The sequence below is a fragment of the Dipodomys merriami genome, unplaced genomic scaffold, assembly GCF_024711535.1.
Source record: "Dipodomys merriami isolate MVZ:Mamm:240054 unplaced genomic scaffold, mDipMer1.0.p SCAF_19, whole genome shotgun sequence".
In the NCBI taxonomy this organism is placed as follows: domain Eukaryota; kingdom Metazoa; phylum Chordata; class Mammalia; order Rodentia; family Heteromyidae; genus Dipodomys; species Dipodomys merriami.
In genome coordinates this window covers 29,109,323-29,127,380 of record NW_027203270.1, presented here as the reverse complement: position 1 = coordinate 29,127,380, position 18,058 = coordinate 29,109,323, and the positions used below count along the sequence as shown (strand labels likewise).

At 54.0% G+C, this 18,058-nt stretch overlaps 2 protein-coding genes across 5 annotated transcripts; one reads left to right on the top strand and one right to left on the bottom strand.

Moving 5' to 3' along the window:
- Positions 1–39: 39 nt before the first annotated feature.
- Cisd3 (CDGSH iron sulfur domain 3) lies at positions 40–4,851 on the top strand. The gene is made up of 4 exons (XM_070028183.1): positions 40–117; positions 687–722; positions 1,174–1,293; positions 4,480–4,851. Exons 1-4 carry the CDS (start codon positions 97–99, stop codon positions 4,657–4,659), a joined length of 357 nt encoding a protein of 118 aa, XP_069884284.1. The 5' UTR covers positions 40–96; the 3' UTR covers positions 4,660–4,851.
- A 216-nt stretch (positions 4,852–5,067) lies between these two features.
- Pcgf2 (polycomb group ring finger 2) lies at positions 5,068–17,678 on the bottom strand. 4 transcript variants are annotated; one of them, XM_070028181.1, is made up of 10 exons: positions 17,496–17,678; positions 9,892–10,040; positions 9,194–9,290; positions 8,873–8,928; positions 8,743–8,793; positions 8,454–8,562; positions 8,293–8,347; positions 8,096–8,191; positions 7,324–7,404; positions 5,068–6,672 (listed from the first exon to the last, which is right to left on the bottom strand). In XM_070028181.1, exons 2-10 carry the CDS (start codon positions 10,001–10,003, stop codon positions 6,295–6,297), a joined length of 1,035 nt encoding a protein of 344 aa, XP_069884282.1. In that variant the 5' UTR covers positions 10,004–10,040; positions 17,496–17,678; the 3' UTR covers positions 5,068–6,294. The 4 variants fall into 4 exon arrangements, with proteins under 4 accessions (XP_069884282.1, XP_069884281.1, XP_069884283.1 ...); XM_070028180.1 differs by lacking the exon at positions 17,496–17,678 and adding an exon at positions 17,176–17,252; XM_070028182.1 differs by lacking the exon at positions 17,496–17,678 and adding an exon at positions 17,158–17,244.
- Positions 17,679–18,058: the final 380 nt, after the last annotated feature.

Genomic DNA, 18,058 nt, shown 5'->3' with positions numbered 1-18,058 from the left:
CTCCTCGCGCGGAGCTGGGCGGAGTCTTCCGGGCGGGGCGGGGCGAGCGGAGAGACCCGGAGGGCGGACGCGGGGAGCCGCAGCGGCCTGCGGAGGATGGACTTGCGCGGCGCCGGGGTGAGCGCCGCTCCTCCGCGGGGACTCCCAGACCCCTCTCCATTCACTGTCCTCCCTCCCATCCAGGCCCGGCCCAGACCCCGTCCCCTGGCTGGCGTTCCCGGGCCCCGCCGCCGGGTGCCGGGCAGCCCGCTCTCGGCGTGCGGCTGCGGCGTGTCCCTCCGCAGCCCTCCGCGAGCAGGCGCCCGCTGGTGCCCGGAGCTGGCTCCCGGTTCCCCGAGCTGGCTCCTGGTGCCTCGAGCCCCTTTTTCTAACCCTCTCGTCTCCCTCCATTTCCTTTTCTTGTCGGTTAGCACTTGAACTCAGGGCCTGGGCGCTGCTATCTCAGCTTTATCCGCTCCAGGGCTAGCCCTGCGCCACTTCCGGCCTTCCCAGGAGTTCATTGGATAGAAGAGTCTCACGGACTTTCCTTTCCCGGGTTGGATTCGAACTGCGATCCTCAGAGCTCAGCCTCCTGAGTAGCCATGAGCTGTCCTCGCCTCACCCAGCTTCCCTTTTAACCTATTTAATCTTTCCTCACTGATTTCCTTTTTCTGTTTCCAAATCATGCTTCCTATGTACCCTTGCAGATGCTGTTCCAGAGGCGGCACATCTCCTCCTGGCTGGTAAGAACTCCAGGCATCCTCTTCCTTCCGGCACAAGTTCCTTGCTTCCACAGACCTGGCAGTGAAACCTGCCCGGGAGGGACCCCCAGCCCCTGCATCCAGCCTCCAGCACCGGGTTCTGCTACCCCACTGGCTGAAGGGGAGGTGGAGTGGGCCAAGGGCCAGTTGGGGCTGAGGACAGCTCTGCCCCTTAGCACCCAGGTGGGGTGAAGGGATTGAAGGAAAACAGCTGGATTCTGAAAGCTGGGTGCCTATCAGTCCTTGCAGTGTCTCTGTCTGGAGGTCAAGGTCCTTAGAATGTCCTTTGGGGTGATGGGGAAGGGGTCTTGGCTAGGTCGCCTCTGATCAGCATCCCATAAGTCTATCGATTGTACTAGGCAAGCAAGAAACTGGAGCAGGTCACAGGCAGGGTTTGGGCTGACCCTGAGCCCCTCATCTCCCCTTGCCACAGGCCCGATGGTTTCCTAAAACTCCAGCAAAACCTGTGGTGGCCCAGAAAATCCCCATCAAGGTGGAGTTGGTGGCTGGGAAAACCTACAGGTGGTGTGTGTGTGGCCGCAGCAAGAAGCAGGTGAGAGAGCCCTGCTATTCCTCCCATAGACACTGCTGGTTGGGGACAGCGTGGTGGCGTTTTCTGAGAACTCTCCCAATGTTCCTCTTCTTTCCACACATACCTGAGGGACAGCAGAGGCGGCATGGGGTCAAAAGGAGAGCTTGCAGGTCAGTGCCACTAAGCACTGGCCTTGAGCTAAAGTATATGGGAGCACCTTGAAATGAAGTAGGAGGCAGAGAGAATATCACTGTTGTAGTTTCAGCCACAGTGAGCTTCTTTTGTGCTGTCCTCAGCTGCCTTCCTCCTTCCAGGAAGCACCTGGTGGGGATTCCTAAGACTTGGACCCCATTCTGGGAAGATCCTACCCAGCTTTCCCATGCCCCTTTGCAGGACTCTTCTCCGGTGGATGTGACTTTCCTGTCTTCTCACCCCTGTGCAATGTGATGCTGGCTCTCCCTTCTCCCTGCTGTCCCAGAGCCCTTCATTCCAGCAGGAACCTGGCCCAGGTTCTGGGCCTCACCCTTTCCTTTCAGAGCAGAGTTCAGCACTGTTCTTTCAAGCCACATGGGTGTGGTTAGCAGCCCAGGTTCCCAGTCCCACTTGGACACCAATCTGCTGTGGGCTCTGAGCAGATCTTCCCAAGGTTGGCACAATGCCAGAGGCACACCAGCCAGAGGAATGTGGCCTGAAGGAGTGGGTAGCTGATTGTGCCTCTGCTTCATACTCTCTGGGTCAGGTTGCTGACTTTTACTCCTGACTCCTCTCCCTATCTTCTCTTGCCCCCCTAAGGTCAAGAGACCTTGGCTCCAGCTCTGATCCTTAGTTACAGGCCTCTCTCCTCCTTTGGCCTCAATTTCCTTCCGCTAGTCCACTTGAACCACTGGGATGGATGGGGCATACACTGCCAGTCAACTGGGTTATCTTAGGACATCCCCTCCTGCCTGTAATGGGCCCAGTTTGTGTGTGCATGTGCATATGCTAGGACTTAAACCCAGAGCCTTGTACTTTTCTATTTTTTCCAGTCCTGGGGCTTGAACTCAGGACCTGAGTACTGTCCCTGAGCTTCTTTGGCTCAAGCCTAGCACTCTACCATGTGAGCCATAGCTCCACTTCCAGCTTTTTTTTGCTTATGTAGTACTGAGGAATCAAACCCAGGGCTTCATGCATGCTAGGCAAGCATTCTACCACTAAGCCACATTCCCAGCCCACCTTGCATTCTTGCTTGGGCTTTTTCATTCAAGACTAACACTCTAGTAATTAAACCATTCCTCTGTTTCTGGTGTTTTGCTGGTTACTTGGAGATAAGGGTCTCACAGACTTTTCTGCCTGAGCTAGTTTTGAACCAGGATCCTCAGATCTCTTTCTCCTGAGTAACTAGTACGGGGCATGAGTCTCCAGAGCCTGACAATAAGCTTTGTTTCCCCAAGCTGGAAAGGACAGCCCCATGAGTGTGTAAGGTGATACCCACAGATGCCTTCCCTCTTGGAGAACTTTTTTGAGGGGAACACAGGGAAGGAAATTATTTTCATGAACCAATGGAGATTTGGCCAATTACAAAATAAAACCTGGCCCAGTGCTGTGGTTCACACCTGTAATCCCAGCTACAAGGGAGGTGGAGATTGAGAAAATCAAGGTTTTTATTCCATTCTAAACAAAAAAATTCCCAAGAGCCTATCTCAACAATAAACTGCCTTTGATCCAGCTGGGTGGGAGGCAAGTTTAAGATTATGGTCCAGGGCCAGCCTGGGAAAAAGTTAAGACTATATCTGAAAATACTAAAAACAAAACAAAAGGCTAGAGATGTGGCTCCAGTCATGGAAGCCTTGCCTAGATAAAAAATAAAAATTATACCTGGACCTGGATATGTAGTGCATGCTTATAATCTCAGCCCCAGAGGAAGCTAAGGCAGGTGGACTATCTAGCCTAGGCTATACAGTCTGAGTAGCGTAGTGAATGAGTCCTATCTCAAAAACTGCTAAACCAGGCTGGGCACTGGTGGCTCATGCCTGTAATCCTAGCTACTCAGGAGACTGAGATCTGAGGATCCTGGTTCAAAGCCAGCCCTGGGAAGGAAAGTCCATGAGACTCTTACCTCCAATTAGCTACCAGCAAACTGGAAGTGGTGGTGTGGCTCAAAAGTGGTAGAGCACTAACTTTGGGCAGAAGAGCTCAGGGACAGTGCCCAGGCCCTGAGTTCAAGCCCCACAACTGACCAAAAAAAAAAAAAAGGCAAAACCAAATGAGCACTGGTAGCAAACCCAGCTACTCAGGAGGCTGAGATCTGAGGATTAGATAGTTCGAAGCTAGTCTGGGCAGTAAAGTCTATGAGACTCTTATTTCCAATTAAGCCCTAATACAGGCAGAAGTGGAGTTATGGCCTTGAGCAAAAACGCTTAGGGAGCTAGGTACCAGTGACTTGCACCTATAATCCTAGCTACTCAGGAGGCTGAGATCTGAGAATTGTAGTTCAAAGCCAGCTGGGGGGTGGGGGGAAGGAGGGGAGAGAATCCCTAAGACCTTTTTTTTTTTTTTGCTGGTCATGGGGCCTGAACTCTAGGCCTGGGCACTGTCCCTCAGCTCTTCGCCTCAAGGCTAACACTCTACCACTTGAGTCACAGCACCACTTCCAGCCTTTTTTGCTTATGTGGTGCTGAAGAATCGAACCCAGGTACTCATGCATACAAGGCAAGCACTCTACCATTGAGCCACCTTCCCAGCCACCCATAAAACTCTTGTTTGTTTGTTTTTGGGGGGTCTTGCCACAGTGCCATTTCTGGCTTTTTTTCTTTTTGCTTATGTGATGCTGAGGAATCGAACCCAGGGCCTCATGCATGCAAGGCAAGCGCTCTACCACTGAGCCACCTTCCCAGCCCTCATAAATCTCTTTATCTCCAGTTAATCACCAAAAAAGCCTGAAGTGGAACTGTGGCTCAAATAGTGGAGCACTAGCTAGCTTTGAGCAAAAAAGCCTAGGCCCTGAGTTCAAGCCCCGACTGGAAAGCAAAGCCCAATACACACTATAGGGAAAATGCACAATGACCACTGTTTACCTCGTTCTCTCAGGTTCACTACCCTACTTTGCAGAGGCAGAGCAGTATGCCCAGGCCTTTTACCAGAGCCTGAGCCCAGACCACTTAGTGCCCAGACCTATCCCGCTTCAGCAAGTGGGGGCAGGTCTTTGACTCCTTTCCCTTCCTCCACCAGCCCTTCTGTGATGGCTCCCACTTCTTCCAGCGCACTGGCCTGTTCCCACTCAAGTTCAAGGCCCAGGAGACCCGCACAGTGGCCCTCTGTACCTGCAAAGCCACCAAGAAGCCGCCATACTGTGATGGCACCCACAGAAGTGAGCCGATACAGAAAGCAGAAGTGGGCTCCCCAGTCTGAGGGGGATTGTCCCCCAGGAGTCACACGCCCACCTCTGACAAGCAGGCCCTTGGTGGGGAAGCACATTAGAGTACAAGACCAAGGGATCCTCTGGGGTCCTCAGCTGGCTTGTCCAGACCTGTAGTCTCCAGTCAGGGGAGCCAAGAGTGGGCCCTTGGTGGAAAGATGGCAATAAAGGCCTGTCACATCAGAGCCATGTTCCTGTGGTTGCTGACAAAGTACACAAGCTGTCTCCTGCTCAAAACTGTGACCTGGGCTGAGAATCTGGAGGGCTACAGGGGTGACAGTTCAGATCCATTCTGTGGGGTACCCAAGACAGGCTGTGCCCAGAGACCATGGGCTTGGTGAGGTCAGGGGACCACCCACCCTATCCCCTTCCCTCTACCCCCAAAGAACTCGAGGCACCAGTGAGTATGCAGCATTTATTACAAAGCCAAGAGATACAAATGTCCTGGGGTAGGGTACAGTCACAGCACCTCAGACACAGAACGAGGTACAAGCACAGACCACGGGGGCTCCAGCCCCTGACACAGGTGGAGTCTGGCCTCCTCTGGTCCATGTACATTTGAGGAGAACCACGGCAGCAGGGATCTGACCTTAAGGGGTGGTCTGCTGACCCTTTGGGGGTAGTGAGGATCAGAGCTTGCACTTTGTTTTTTTGTGCTTCTAGATATCTCTGTCCTGGGCTCAGCTAGAGATGGGGAAGACTGGAGGGCTGTTGTCTTTTGGAAAACCTGGGGTCTGTGCTTGTCTGGAGGGAACCCCACCCTTCTACTTTAGGCCCCAAATGAGACTTCACCTCCATCCTGGACCAAAATGGGCAGGAAGGGTAAAGCACCCACAATGCCAAAGCCACATAGGGACTTTCAGGGGCTGGGGTCCCCGTGGCCTGAAACTTCTCTCCTACAAGATAAATGAGCAAAGGCCACACAGGAAAAGAAAAGAAAGAAAGAAAAGTACAGAACTATCTATTCTTTGCACAAAGCTTCCACTGCATGAAGAAGCAAGGGAGTTGTCTTTTCCCTTGCCACTTGCTCCTTAGAACCAGGGGACAAACTGCACTTGTAAAAGGCACTGTCTTAGCAATTCTCTGGACATTCAACAATGGGAGGGACTAAGCAGGACAGCAGCCAAGATGGGTAGATAAACAGAAGGGGTCCTAGACCCAGCTGACGAGAGCTATGCTAAAGCTTTGGGGGCTGTGGAGCCCCAGCACCCCATCTGCCTTGAGAAGCAGAGGGAGAACAGGGCAGGGATTTACTGAGCCTCTAGTGGCTCCTGGAGACCACTCTAGGCACCCCCAAAAAGAGCAGAGCAAAGTATACAAGACCTCCTAAAAAATGAACACCCCTCCCCAATGCGCGCACATGCGCACACACACATACATACATACACACACATACACGCACAGTTTGATTCCTGTGGCATTTAAATTAATCTGGTTTGTCCATAGAAAATAAGTATGTATATTTTGTTTTTCCTATGTACATATATATATAGATTTATTTATAAAACCCGCCTCCCATCCCTAAGATGGAAGGAGCTGGGGAAAGTAGAAGAGGTGGAAAAAAAGGGCCCAGAAAAAGTGGAGGAAGTGGAAGAGGAGGTGGCTGCAAAAAGAAGGGGTCCCTTTCCTCAAGTTAAGGGGGCCACCGGAGCTCCATTGACAGTCATCTTGCGCCCCCTGCTGGTGGATGATGGTGTCTGCAGGCAGTTTGAGGTGCCCCCATTGGCAGCTGTGGTGCCCCCACTGGCTGCTGAAGCGGGAGTAGGGGAGGTAGGGTGGGTGGCTGGGGGGCAGTGGGAGCTGGGAGATCCGTGGGAGGGGGTGGCAGGGCTGGGCAGGGAAGAGGAAGTGGCCGGCAGGGTGGCAGGGCTGGGAGCCTTGTCGCTGGCTGACTCACACTCTGATGCCCCACTGGTGTTGGTACCCTCAGAAGGAGTGGGCACAGTGGGCAGGGTGAGCCGCTTGCAGGCTGGTTGCACACGGTACTTGAGAGGGAGAGGACCATTCTGAGAGGAGAGAGGCAAGACGAGGGAGCTTGTCAGGAGAAAGGCAAAGGCACCCAACCCTTCCCCACAGCACTGAGAGCTGGTGGAGCCAGGAGACAAAAACGAAGCCAGAAGCCTGGCGCCGGTGGCTCAAGCATGTAATTCTAGCTACTCAGGAGGCTGAGATCTGAGGATCACAGTTCATAGCCAGCCCGGGCAGCAAAGTCTATAAGACTCTTATCTCTAGTTAACCACCAAAATATCGGAAGTGGTGCTGTGGCTCAAGTGGTAGAGCACTCGCCTTGAGCTGAAGAGCTCAAGGACAGCGCTCAGACTGAGTTCAAGCCCCATAACCAACAAAAAGTAAAAATAAAAAGTCAGACACCTGGACACAGTCTCAGAGAAGGAAGGAGACAAAATGAGGAGAGCAGCCACCCCTATCTGATCCCACATCTGGGCAAGTGACAGGCCAGGGGAGCCCTTTCTCCTCAAAGTCAGCGAGACATGGCTCAGAAGCTGACCTGCTGTCAGGCTACCCTGGGCATGCCCAGGGGCGGACTGGGAGGGCACAAGGTGCCACGTGATCGCATGGCCACAGACCAATACGAGGCCCTGTGGGGGTCTCCTTCCTGCCTGTCCTCACCCTTACAGCGCCCCACCCCGCCAGCTCACCCGCCGCCAGGGGTAGATGTAAGCGATGTCCATGAGTGTGTAGTATTCCTTCAGGGGCTCATCCTCATACAGGACTTCCACCTAGAGGAAGGGGGAGGACACTGTGAACCTGGTCAGGTGCAGAGGCCACCAGGCTGGCAACTCAGATGAGGCAATATAAACAGTGGACTACAGGAGGCCCCTCATTACTCTGGGCTTACACAATGGAAGGCTAGTGTTGTCCTGATCTCTACCAAGTAGGAAGGGGTGCCAGCCCTCTTCTCTCTGCAGATTGCCTAGAGGAAGATGAGAGGACCCCCTAGACCCTAGCTGTCACCTCTGCTGCATGAAGGGCCTCCCCACCAAAGTCCAGAGACCCTGACTTCATGTATAACAGACTTTCCAATGGACCTTCAGCCTCAGCAGCTCCGGGAGCCGGGTAGAAATGCAGAATGGACTGCAGTAGAATCTGTTCTGACAAGCTCTGCAGGGACTATATCACAGTCGTCCTCCAGCTCCTCTGGCCTTCCCACAGCCAGGTGGCCTGTATTTCTGCACACACATGCCTCTTTCACAGTTCTTGGTGAACAAGTACAAGTATCAACACACATCCCCTTGTCCCAAGCTCTGACTTCAACGAATGGTCCTGCCCTGGTGTGGGTTCAGCCATGCTCAGTTATGCAACCATGCCAGCCCTTGGGGACACCCAGCCAGCCCACACAGTGGTTGGGGTGCTGATCACCACACACCTCCCACAGCACATCCACACCACTGAGAAGGCCCCAGCACCCACCTTGTACTTGCTGGGCACATCCATCTTGTTGCGGAGGAACTTGGCGAGATGCATGACGGTCATGGCTGCGGGGCATCGCAGGAAGCGCACCCCTGTCTGGGGGGTGGGGTGGAAGGCGTTTGTGAGGGGTCCTGCCCCAAGCCACTCTCTCCCAGCCCACAGCCACAGCCCATTCCCAGGCAGGTCCCAGCACTCACTTTTTCCTTGTCGCCATCTCCATTCTCCAGCAGACCCTTCTTCTCCTCCCGGTCCCTGAAGGAGAGAAGGAAGCTTAAGATACCTTGGACCAGGCAGGATCCCCAAATACACAGGTTCTGAGGGCTCCCAGGGGATGGAGGCATGTCTGGGCCAGACTTGCCTGACTCCTTCATAGAACTCGATGGAGAGGCTGACAATCTCATCATCACTCAGAGCCCCCTTCTCCTGCTCTAGGACCTCCCCGCGATCCTCATTGGAGCCATTGGGGACTGCAAAAGGACACAGCTCAGATGCGTTGGCCGAAGATGAGGAGCCCCACCAAAGACCTAGGGTGTCATGTGACCATCAGGGTGAGCCCAGCCACCCTGTGAGCTGCAGTTTCCAGCGGGGGAGTGGCCGGGTAGGGGGTGGGAGGGGGAGAGGAGCGCTCCTGGCTAGAGAACACTCACCCTCTGTCAGGGGGTATGCTGCGTAGAAATCCCGCCGCCGTTTCATCTCATCTGGAAGGAGGAAGTGGTGAGACGGGAACAGGCTGGAAATGAGGGCAGTGGGGGGGGGGGAGGTGGGGTATACAGATACCTTTAAAAAGCCCAGGGACCAATTTGTACACAATATCTTGAAGGGTTTTGTCAGACCTAGGAAAGAATGCACAAGGGTGTGTCAGCAACCCTATCCCATTCAGGAACCCTCTTCCCACTCCTTCCACACACCCAGCGCCCAGGCATAGGTCCAGTCAACGCTCCTCTAGTGTTGCTCTGTGAGATGCTATTGAGCTGTGAGATGCTAGATGTCACCAGAAGGAGAGGAAGGGTCTGGTTCCCACCCTGCTGTTCTGGCTGAGAAGGCGAGGGGGGGAGGGGAAGGAGGAGAGGCAGAGGCAGGGGCTGGTGAGGGACCCACCTGATACTCAGCAGAGGCCGGGTTTTATGGACCTGCACGTCACACATGGGGCAGTATTTGTTGGTCTCCAGGTAGCGCACGATGCAAGTTTTGCAGACTTGGGGTGTGGAGAGAGGAGAGTTAGACCCCCTTCCTAGCTCAGGCCCAGTCCCCATATCTCTACTCAAGAGTCAGGGATTCCTCTGCCAGGTCCTGGCAGCTCAGGCCTATTCAAAGGACCAATAGGGTAATGTGCTTTTTGCATACTGCGCACAGCCATCTGTGGGGGAGGATGGGCCCTGTTAGGATACCTCCTTGGGTCATTGACCTCTTGCAACCAGACCCCAAAAAAGAGTGGTCACAAGTGAACCCCAAATCTTGAGAGGGTGGAATCTCAGACACAGACATTCAAGAGAGAACAGATTTCAGATGCAGCCCCAGGGACAAATTTCTAAGCACGCACACATACACACACACACACACACACACACACGTGCTCGTGCACATGCGCACGCATGCGCGCGCGCACACACACACGCATGTGCTCGTGCACACACACACCTTACTGTTCTTCCGAGGCTGCCTCTTTGTGACCAACCATGTAGACATAGCAATGTCTGCGCTCTAGGACTGGGGCTATGTGTTGGACCTTCCTGGGGCAGTGCCTGGCCACAGAAGCTGTCCACCTGAGTACCTGCCCACCCCTGTACCCAGCTCACAGGAATGCAGGCACTCCACGATGGTGGTGGCATCAATGAAGTACCCTCCACACAGGGCACACATGAGGTGAGGGTTCAGCTCCGTAATTTTGATCCGTGTGGTCCGATGCATGATGCCGGGGCTGGGGGTGGGAACTGGAAAGCTCCCCCTGGGAAATGGGAAGTGGAATCAGAAACCTAGCAATCCCATGACTCCTTTTTTTTTGGTCGGTAGTGGGGCCTGAACTCTGGGCCTGGGCGCTATCCCTCAGCTCTTCAGCTCAAAGCTAGTGCCCTACCATTTGAGCTACAGTGCCACTTCTGGTTTTTTAGTGGTTAATTGGAGATAAGAGTCTCACAGGGAATTTCCTGCTCAGGCTGGCTTTGAACCACAATCCTCAGATCTCAGCCTCCTGAGTAGCTAGGATTACAGACGTGAGCCCCCGGTGCCCAGCTAACTTTCTTTTTTAAAAAACCAGTATGGGGGGGGGGGGAGGATGGGAAGGGATGGGAAGGGGAAACAAAGGAGGAGGCTACAATGCTTGATAAGAAATGTACTCATTGGGGCTGAGAAGGTGGCTCAGTGGGAGAGCGCTTGCCTTGCATGCATGAGGCCCTGGGTTCGATTCCTCAGCACTAGATAAGCAGAAAAAAAAAAAGCTGGAAGTGGTGCTATAGCTCAAGTGGTAGCGTGCTAGCCTTGAGCTGAAGAGCTAAGGGACAGCGCCCAAGCCCAGAGTTCAGGCCCCACGACCGGACCCCCCAAGAAATGTACTCATTATCTTGCCCATGTAATTGTAACCCCTCTGTACAGTATTTTCACAATTAAAAAAAAAAAAAAAACAGTATCAGTCTGGGAATGTGGCTTAGTGGTAGAGTGCTTGTTAGACAAGCATGCATGAAGCCCTGGGTTCGATTCCTTAGCACCACATAAGCAGAAAAGACCAGAAATGGTGCTGTGCTTAAGTGTCAGTGCTAGTCTTAGTGCTAGTCTTGAGCAAAAGAAGCTCAGGGACAGTGCCCAGACCCTGAAGTCAAGCCTCAAAACTGGCAAAAATAAAATAAATAAAAAAACCATTATCAAGGCTTAAATTAAAAAACCAATACCAAGGCTTGAATTCCATGTAACCTTTGAGAAACAAGGTCAGGAAAGACAGAAGTCAGACCAGAAGAAGGATTAGTATGTGTGTGCCTGTACTATGGCATGAAATCAGGGTCTTGTGTCTTGCTCAGCTTTTTCTTCTCACAGCTGATTCTCTATCATTTGAGCTATACGTCCAGTTCTGGATTTTTGTTGGTTAACTAGAGCTAATAGTCTCATGGGTTTTTCTGCCTGGCTGACTTTGAACCATGATCCTCAAATCTCAGCCTCCTAAGTGGCTAAAATCAGAGGAGTGAACCACCTACCCTGGGCTTGAAAATCCTTCTGTTCCCACCCTAGATCCACTCATATGGTCAAACATTCATAAAGTACTAGGAATTATAGAAAACTCAGAGAAGCCACTGCCCTGAACTTCAAAGTAAAAAAAGGGAAGAACAAATCACACCTGCTCCCTCAACCTTCTACCCAGTGGCAAAGGCCTTTCATTTCTCAAGCAGCCTTCCCCAGAAACCTTAGGGTACAGGCTTCCTGCCCTAAGTTTGGAAGGGGTGTGTCCTCTGGCTGTGTGTCCTGGCAGTTCCTTGAAGTCCATCAGAAGCTGCCATTTGGCTTTTGGGCCTAGTACTTGGGCAGGGAATATTAAAGATGGTCTTAATGTGCTTCCAACTGGGGACACAAAGTTCCTTCCTGTTCCCAGGCCCAACCCTGGACTCTGTAGGTAACTGCAGTAAGTGGCCTGGGCAAAAAGACTGCTCTTGCCTGGTCTCAGGAATTGCACACACACTGTGCTGACACACAGCCCGGCGTGCAGTGCCTACAAGCACATATTCCAGAACCTCCCCTTCCATGCCTAACACTGGGCTTTTCTTCATGTGGGCACTGCCAAATTCCCACCATCTCCTGCCCTACTGACATCTCTGTTACCTGGCCACAGGCTGTCTAGCACCAAACCACAAGCTCTCTTACATGCCTGCCAAAGTTGGGCAGAAAGTATTCTGTTTCTAGTTCCTCAGGCACCTGCTAGATGCTGGCAAGGCCCAGAAGTCAGTCCCAGGCTTGCGCTGGGCCTAGCAGGGCCTCCCTTATCCCATTCCCAGAGTAGAAGCCCAGAGGAGGGGCTAGGGAAGATGGCCAAGCCCCAATAGCTCCTTTACAGCACACTCATACTATGCTCTCTTCCAGAAAGATTTCTAAAGCCGCTACACTGGGTTTTCTAGGATAAGAAATTCACAGCCGGGATCAGCAGTTTCTATAGAGACCCTAAGATGAGGCTGGCCAGGACCCAAGCAACAATGGAGGCCCAGGGCACCTGGCCAGAGACACACACACATACACACATAAAGGCCAGACAAGGGACAGACACCAACTCTCAGGACAGACAGAGGAAAACAAGCCTGCCACAGAGCCAGCCCAAAGGGGCAGCTGTCCTCAAAGCTTGCAGCCCCACTGGAGGAAAGAAAGGGGTTCCACCCGACAAACGTGGCCTCATCCAGTCTCCCTGCGTGGGTTCCCCTTCACAATTACGCAGAAGGCTGCTGGCTACTCCACTGTTTGGTTGTTTCCATAGCAACACTGTCCCTGGCAAGATTCCCAAATATTATTACAACCATCCAAAGGAGAGAACAAACTCCAAGTGGCTGTCTCTTTTGAGTATGTGGGATATCCACTGTATGCGTTCGTGAGGTGTGTCACATGATTGCTTGTCCTGTGCGTGGTCTATGTCTAGATGTACCCACATATGTGTGCATGCGCATGCAGACCCAGGAATAAAACATGTTATGTTCAGATCCCCTATGGGGTCCAGGCTGTTAGTGGTCCATCCCGTACATGTACACGTGCACCACACACACACAAAACAGTTCATCATTCCTCAACACACACCTGTGCATGCATACATGTGCACACACAATGCCTCAATCTCTTTTCCACACACGTGTGCACACATTCACACTGCTCATCTCTCCTATATGTGTGCACAATATCCTATTTCTTTCACACATATACATGTACAATATCCCACTTCTCTTCTATGCACACACATGCCCACACAACACTTATCTCCCTACCGTACACAGGCATAGGTGCATGTGCGCACGCACGCACGCGCAAACACACACACAAACACAAACTGCAGGCGCTTCACACCGCCTTAGCCACTTCATTCACACCCTCTGTGTTTGAAAAACAGACACTAGCTTTTTAAGAAACACAGGATCTCACTGGCCCCACCCTCGCTTTTCTCCTTCCCTGCATTGATGAGAATTCAGACCAAGATCAGCCCCCAAGCCCCTTTCTGGGTGCAGGGCAAAGGAAGGCAAAGGGCTGCTTACTGAATGAAATGCTCCTGTGTCCTCTTTGAGGAAGGAACCTCTCTGCTCCCCCTCCCAATCCCCAAGGGCCTCAGAGAGCCACCTCTGGGGTTGAGGGTGGAGAGGAGCACTGATTGGCTCCTTACCTGATTGCCATGGTTACCTGCAGGCCTTGCCAGCAGGTTCCAAGAGCAACTATAAACAGGAGCTGGATTCTGCCAGAGCATCCCCTCCCCAGGCTCAGGCCTGGGGCCCCACATCAGATACCCAGCTCTCCCTCAGATGAAATGGCTGTGATGTCCAGCTGCCACTGCTGAAGGGGAGAGCTGAGGAAGAAAAGAGTGGGAAACACAGGGCTCAAAAAGCAGAAATAGCTCCATGCTGATGGCTCATGCCTGGAATCCTAACCACTCAGGAGGCTGAGATCTGAGGATTGTGGTTCGAAGCCAGCTCTGGCAAGAAAATCTGTGAGACTCTTTATCTCTAGTTAACCACTAGAAAATGGGAAGTGGTGCTGTGGCTCAAAGTAGTAGAGTGCTAGACTTGAGCAAAAGAGCTCAGGGACAGTGCCAGGCTGTGAGTTCAAGCCCTATCTCTCTCTCTCTCTCTCTCACACACACACACATACATACACACACACACACACACACACACACACACACACACACACACGCAGAAATGGGGGAATTGACAAGTGGCTTGAATGGAGATAGGGAGGGAGCCTGAAAGACCAATCTCAACTATGACCTCCCAGTGGAGTACAAAGTCTCCCCTAGCCAAGGCCAGGTCTTTTCCATCTTCTGTCCCAGCCCCCAGCCCCCAGCCCCCAGGTAGGAAAAGAGATTGTTGATCAGTATCTAGCACCAAGTCCTGGCAAGCTGACTCACTATGTAGGCCTCTCACTCTTCATTTTCCCCTATGGAGGAGCTGGCCTTTGGTAACCTAGAAGTCCCTGGGCCACTCCCTGGGCTGCCAGCTACAGTACTCTGCCCTGCCTTTCTTCCAAATGAAACCAGGGAGGCCTGCTCACTAGGTAATATCCAGGACTCAGGGAGAGCCACTTAAGGTCACATCTCGATGCTTAGACTAGCAGAGGTAGATAGAATAGGATAGGATAGGGTATTAAAAGCATCTTAAGCCAGCTACCGGTGGCTCACATCTGTAATCTCCACAAAATTCTTATCTCTAACCACCAAAAAGCTGGAAGTAGAGCTGTGGCTCAAGTGGTAGAGCTCTAGCCTTGAGCACAGAGAGGCTCAGGGTCAGTGCCCAGCCCCAGGACTGGCAAAAAAAAAAAAAAAAAAAGCAAACAAGCATGTGTCCTACCTTCTAATTTTACAAATGAAGACCTTCAAGTGAAGCTGTGGCTCAAGCAGTAGAGCGCTAGCCTTGAGCTGAAGAGCGCAGAGACAGTGCCCAGGCCCAGAGTTCAAGCCCCATGACTGACCAAAAAAAAAAAAAAGATATTGCTGGGGCTGGGAAGGTGGCTCAGTGGTAGAGCACTTGTCTTGCATGGCTGGGGCCCTGGGTTCGATTCCTCAGCACCACATAAGCAAAAAGAAAAAAGCCGGAAGTGGCGCTGTGGCTCAAGTGGTAGAGTGCTAGCTTTGAGCTGAAGAGCTGAGGGACAGCGCCCAGGCCCAGAGTTTAAGCCCCATGACCAGACCCCCCCCCCAAAAAAAAAGAAATTCAGAAGTAAACTAAAGGTCACAATAGCAAAGCAGTGGCCGTCCTAGGACAAGAATCTGCCTGCATCCTGTTCCTTGGGCATCCAGGGCATGAGGCAGGACTCTCATTCACCTAAGGAACTAAGAAGCCTAGAGGAAATGACTTCATGGAGACCTACTGGGAGAAAGGTAGAAGGGCAGCTGCCTGGACTGGCAATAACCACTTTGTGGGCTTTCTTAAGGAAGTCACAGTCTGGCTGAAACATGACTATGGTGAAGAAGGAAGAATAGCCAGAGCTTAATCACCTATTACCATTTCCATGGTACAGAATGGGGAATGGAGGCTGCATGGAAGCAAAGCCAGCCGGAGAGCACAGTGGTAAAACTTAGCTCTGGGGTCTGCAGACTGCTTCAGGGACCCAACTTCATGCAAGCCTGTGTATTGCACATTTGTGTTTAGGACCATGGGGTTCTGCTCTGGGATACTGTGAACCTCTCAGCTTTCCCTGTTCCTTGGTGTTGGCACAGGTCCCCAGCATGGAAAAAGCCTTCAGCCTCCTATAGCTCGGCTTCCCCCATCTCTCAGCTTCCTAAGGTCAAAACAAAGACAAAAACCCCAAGTATACACACTGAACAACGCACTGCACAGAGCCAGACACGCCCCCTTCATCTTTCACACAACACACCAGGCCAGATAAATGTGATAACAAGCACGCCAGACAGACACTTGGCCAGACACACCCTACCACATACTCAGCCAGATTCAAGCCAGGCCCACACTTGACAGATGCACAAACCATTTCCACCCACCCCATCACTTCCCCGCCTGAAACCAGAGCTGCCAACACACTAGCCTTTTGTGCACCCCTGGTTGCTCCCAGAGTAAATTATAACTCTTCCAGCAACAAAGCAGTTCAGCTCCCAACCCCACTGTAGAGCCAGAGGCTGGAGGACCTGTGGTGGGCATCTGACCTGCACAAAGATATAACCTCTTCCTGTTCGGGCTCTCTCCATTCCCATGGCAACAGCTCTACCAACCAAGATCTTAGGGAGGCCAGGGGCAGCAGAGAGGCCCCTTCCTGCTTACCTCCCAAGACTTCAACTTGAGCCCTACTTGGCTAAGCATGGTCTGGACCCTGGAGTCTGTTTCCTGCCTCATTCCAAACACATTTCAGAGTCGTCAAACCAGGGGAACCCCTGGGAACCTCTCCACCAAAAAGCTACAAGAGAAGTGGCTTTCTGTTCCTCCAGATCATACCACCTCGCAGCAGACAGAAGAAGGGGAAAAATGAGCTTCAGGAATACCACAAACTGCAAGAGGCCCAGAGCAGGAAGCTCGGGACAGTGAAAGACAACCTAGAGACGCCCTCCCCCAGAGGGAGGGTCCCCCGGAGAGACTGAGGCAGCCTGAAGGGTGGCGCTGATGTTTGGGGGGGGGGAACTTGGAGAGACAAAGACCCCGAGAAAACTCCGGGTAACACCTCTACATTTTTAAACTTCAAACCCTACCTCCTCCTCCCTCACGACATCGGGAGCAATTCCTGGCAGATGGAAGGGGGGTGTTGGGGGAAGGAAAGGAAGGGTTTAGGGGGCGTCCCGCGGAGAGAGGCGGGGCAGGGGATGTCTGCAAGCCTCCAAACCCAGCCTCCCCCCGGCTAGCAGCAGGAGGGCCTAGCTGTGGGGAAGGAAAGGGAGGCTGGGGTCCCCAGGGGTAAAGACCTCCCCCCCTCCCCACCCCGGCCTGGCTGGTGGAGGGAAAATAGCGGATAAATGCACCTCCTCAGCCTCGGCTGAACCCGGGTCAAACGATCAGGCACCCGAGTGACCCGGTGGCCACTCCCTCCTTCCCGAGAGCCAAACTTTCGGCGGGGCCCCAAGAGGGGTGTCGGGAAAGAGCTGCGCCGAGGTGGCTCGGGGAGGGGGCGGGGCGCCCCGCGGGGGGGACCTGAGCCGGGGGCCGCTGGGGGAGGTGCCGGGAGGACCGGGACCCCCGGGCCGGGGGGGCGTCCCCTGCCCGGACCCCCGCGCGCCCGCGTCGCCCTTACCCCCACGGGAGAGGTGACCCCTGCCCAGCCCGAAAGGGGCAGAACGGCTGGAGCCAGGGGGCAGCCCCGGCACGGGGGGAAGGGGGGAGACGCGGGCCGAGACCCCCCACCCCGCGCGAGCCTCCAAAGCCCTCATGGCCACCGGGACCCTCCTCCCTCGCTACCTCGGGAGCAAGGTCTACCAGGGGGGTTGCTGCACAAAGAGGCGGTGGTCGCGGGAGACGCCAAATCGTTCAGAGGGGGAATCCACTTCGGCCATCTTGGAAGGGAGGAAAGAGAAAAAGGGACAGAAAAAAAAGGAGGGGGGAGAAAGGCGGACCGCGCGAGCCTGGACAGGGGCCGGCGGGGCGGGCCGGGGGCGGACGGCAGGCCCCGCTCGGGCGCCCCCCTCCCACAGGGGATTGCGGGGAGAAGGATGGAGAGGACCCCCCCTTACCGAACCCATCCTCAGATGGTTCCAGGGTAGGGGAAGGGAAGGACGCGCGAGTCCGCGGCCGCTTACCTGGGTCCGGGGTCCGGCGGGTCTCGGGGAGGGGGGGTGGGAGGGAGGGAGGGAAGGAAGGGAGGGGGGGGCCGCAGCCGCGTCGCTCGCTCGGGCGGCGGGAGGGGAGCACCCTACGGTAAGAAAGGAGTTTGTGAGAGCGGCTTGGGGTGGGAGGGAGAAGAGGGGAGGGGAGGGGACGCGGGGGGCGGGGAGGGACCGGAGGGGGGGGGACAAAATGGCTTTTTTTCCTCCAGACGAGAGTAGGTCCCGCCCACTACTCACCCACGTGACCTCATTCCTTCAGGGTGTTTGCAGAGAGGGGAAGGGGAGGGGAAGAGACTGGCGCGGCAGCTCCCCCCCCCGCAGACACCGGTGTCCGGGGGCTCCCCCAAACCAAGACGAGACTCCCCTTCCTCTCCCCACCAATCAGCACCCCTCGACCTGCAGGATAAATCCACTTCTGTTACCTTCTGCCATTATCCCCTTTTCCCCCTAATATGTGTGCACCCCACCACCACCCACCCCCTCAATGACCCTGCGATCCCCACCCTAGCTGGGGCGCCCGGAAAAGGGTGAAATGA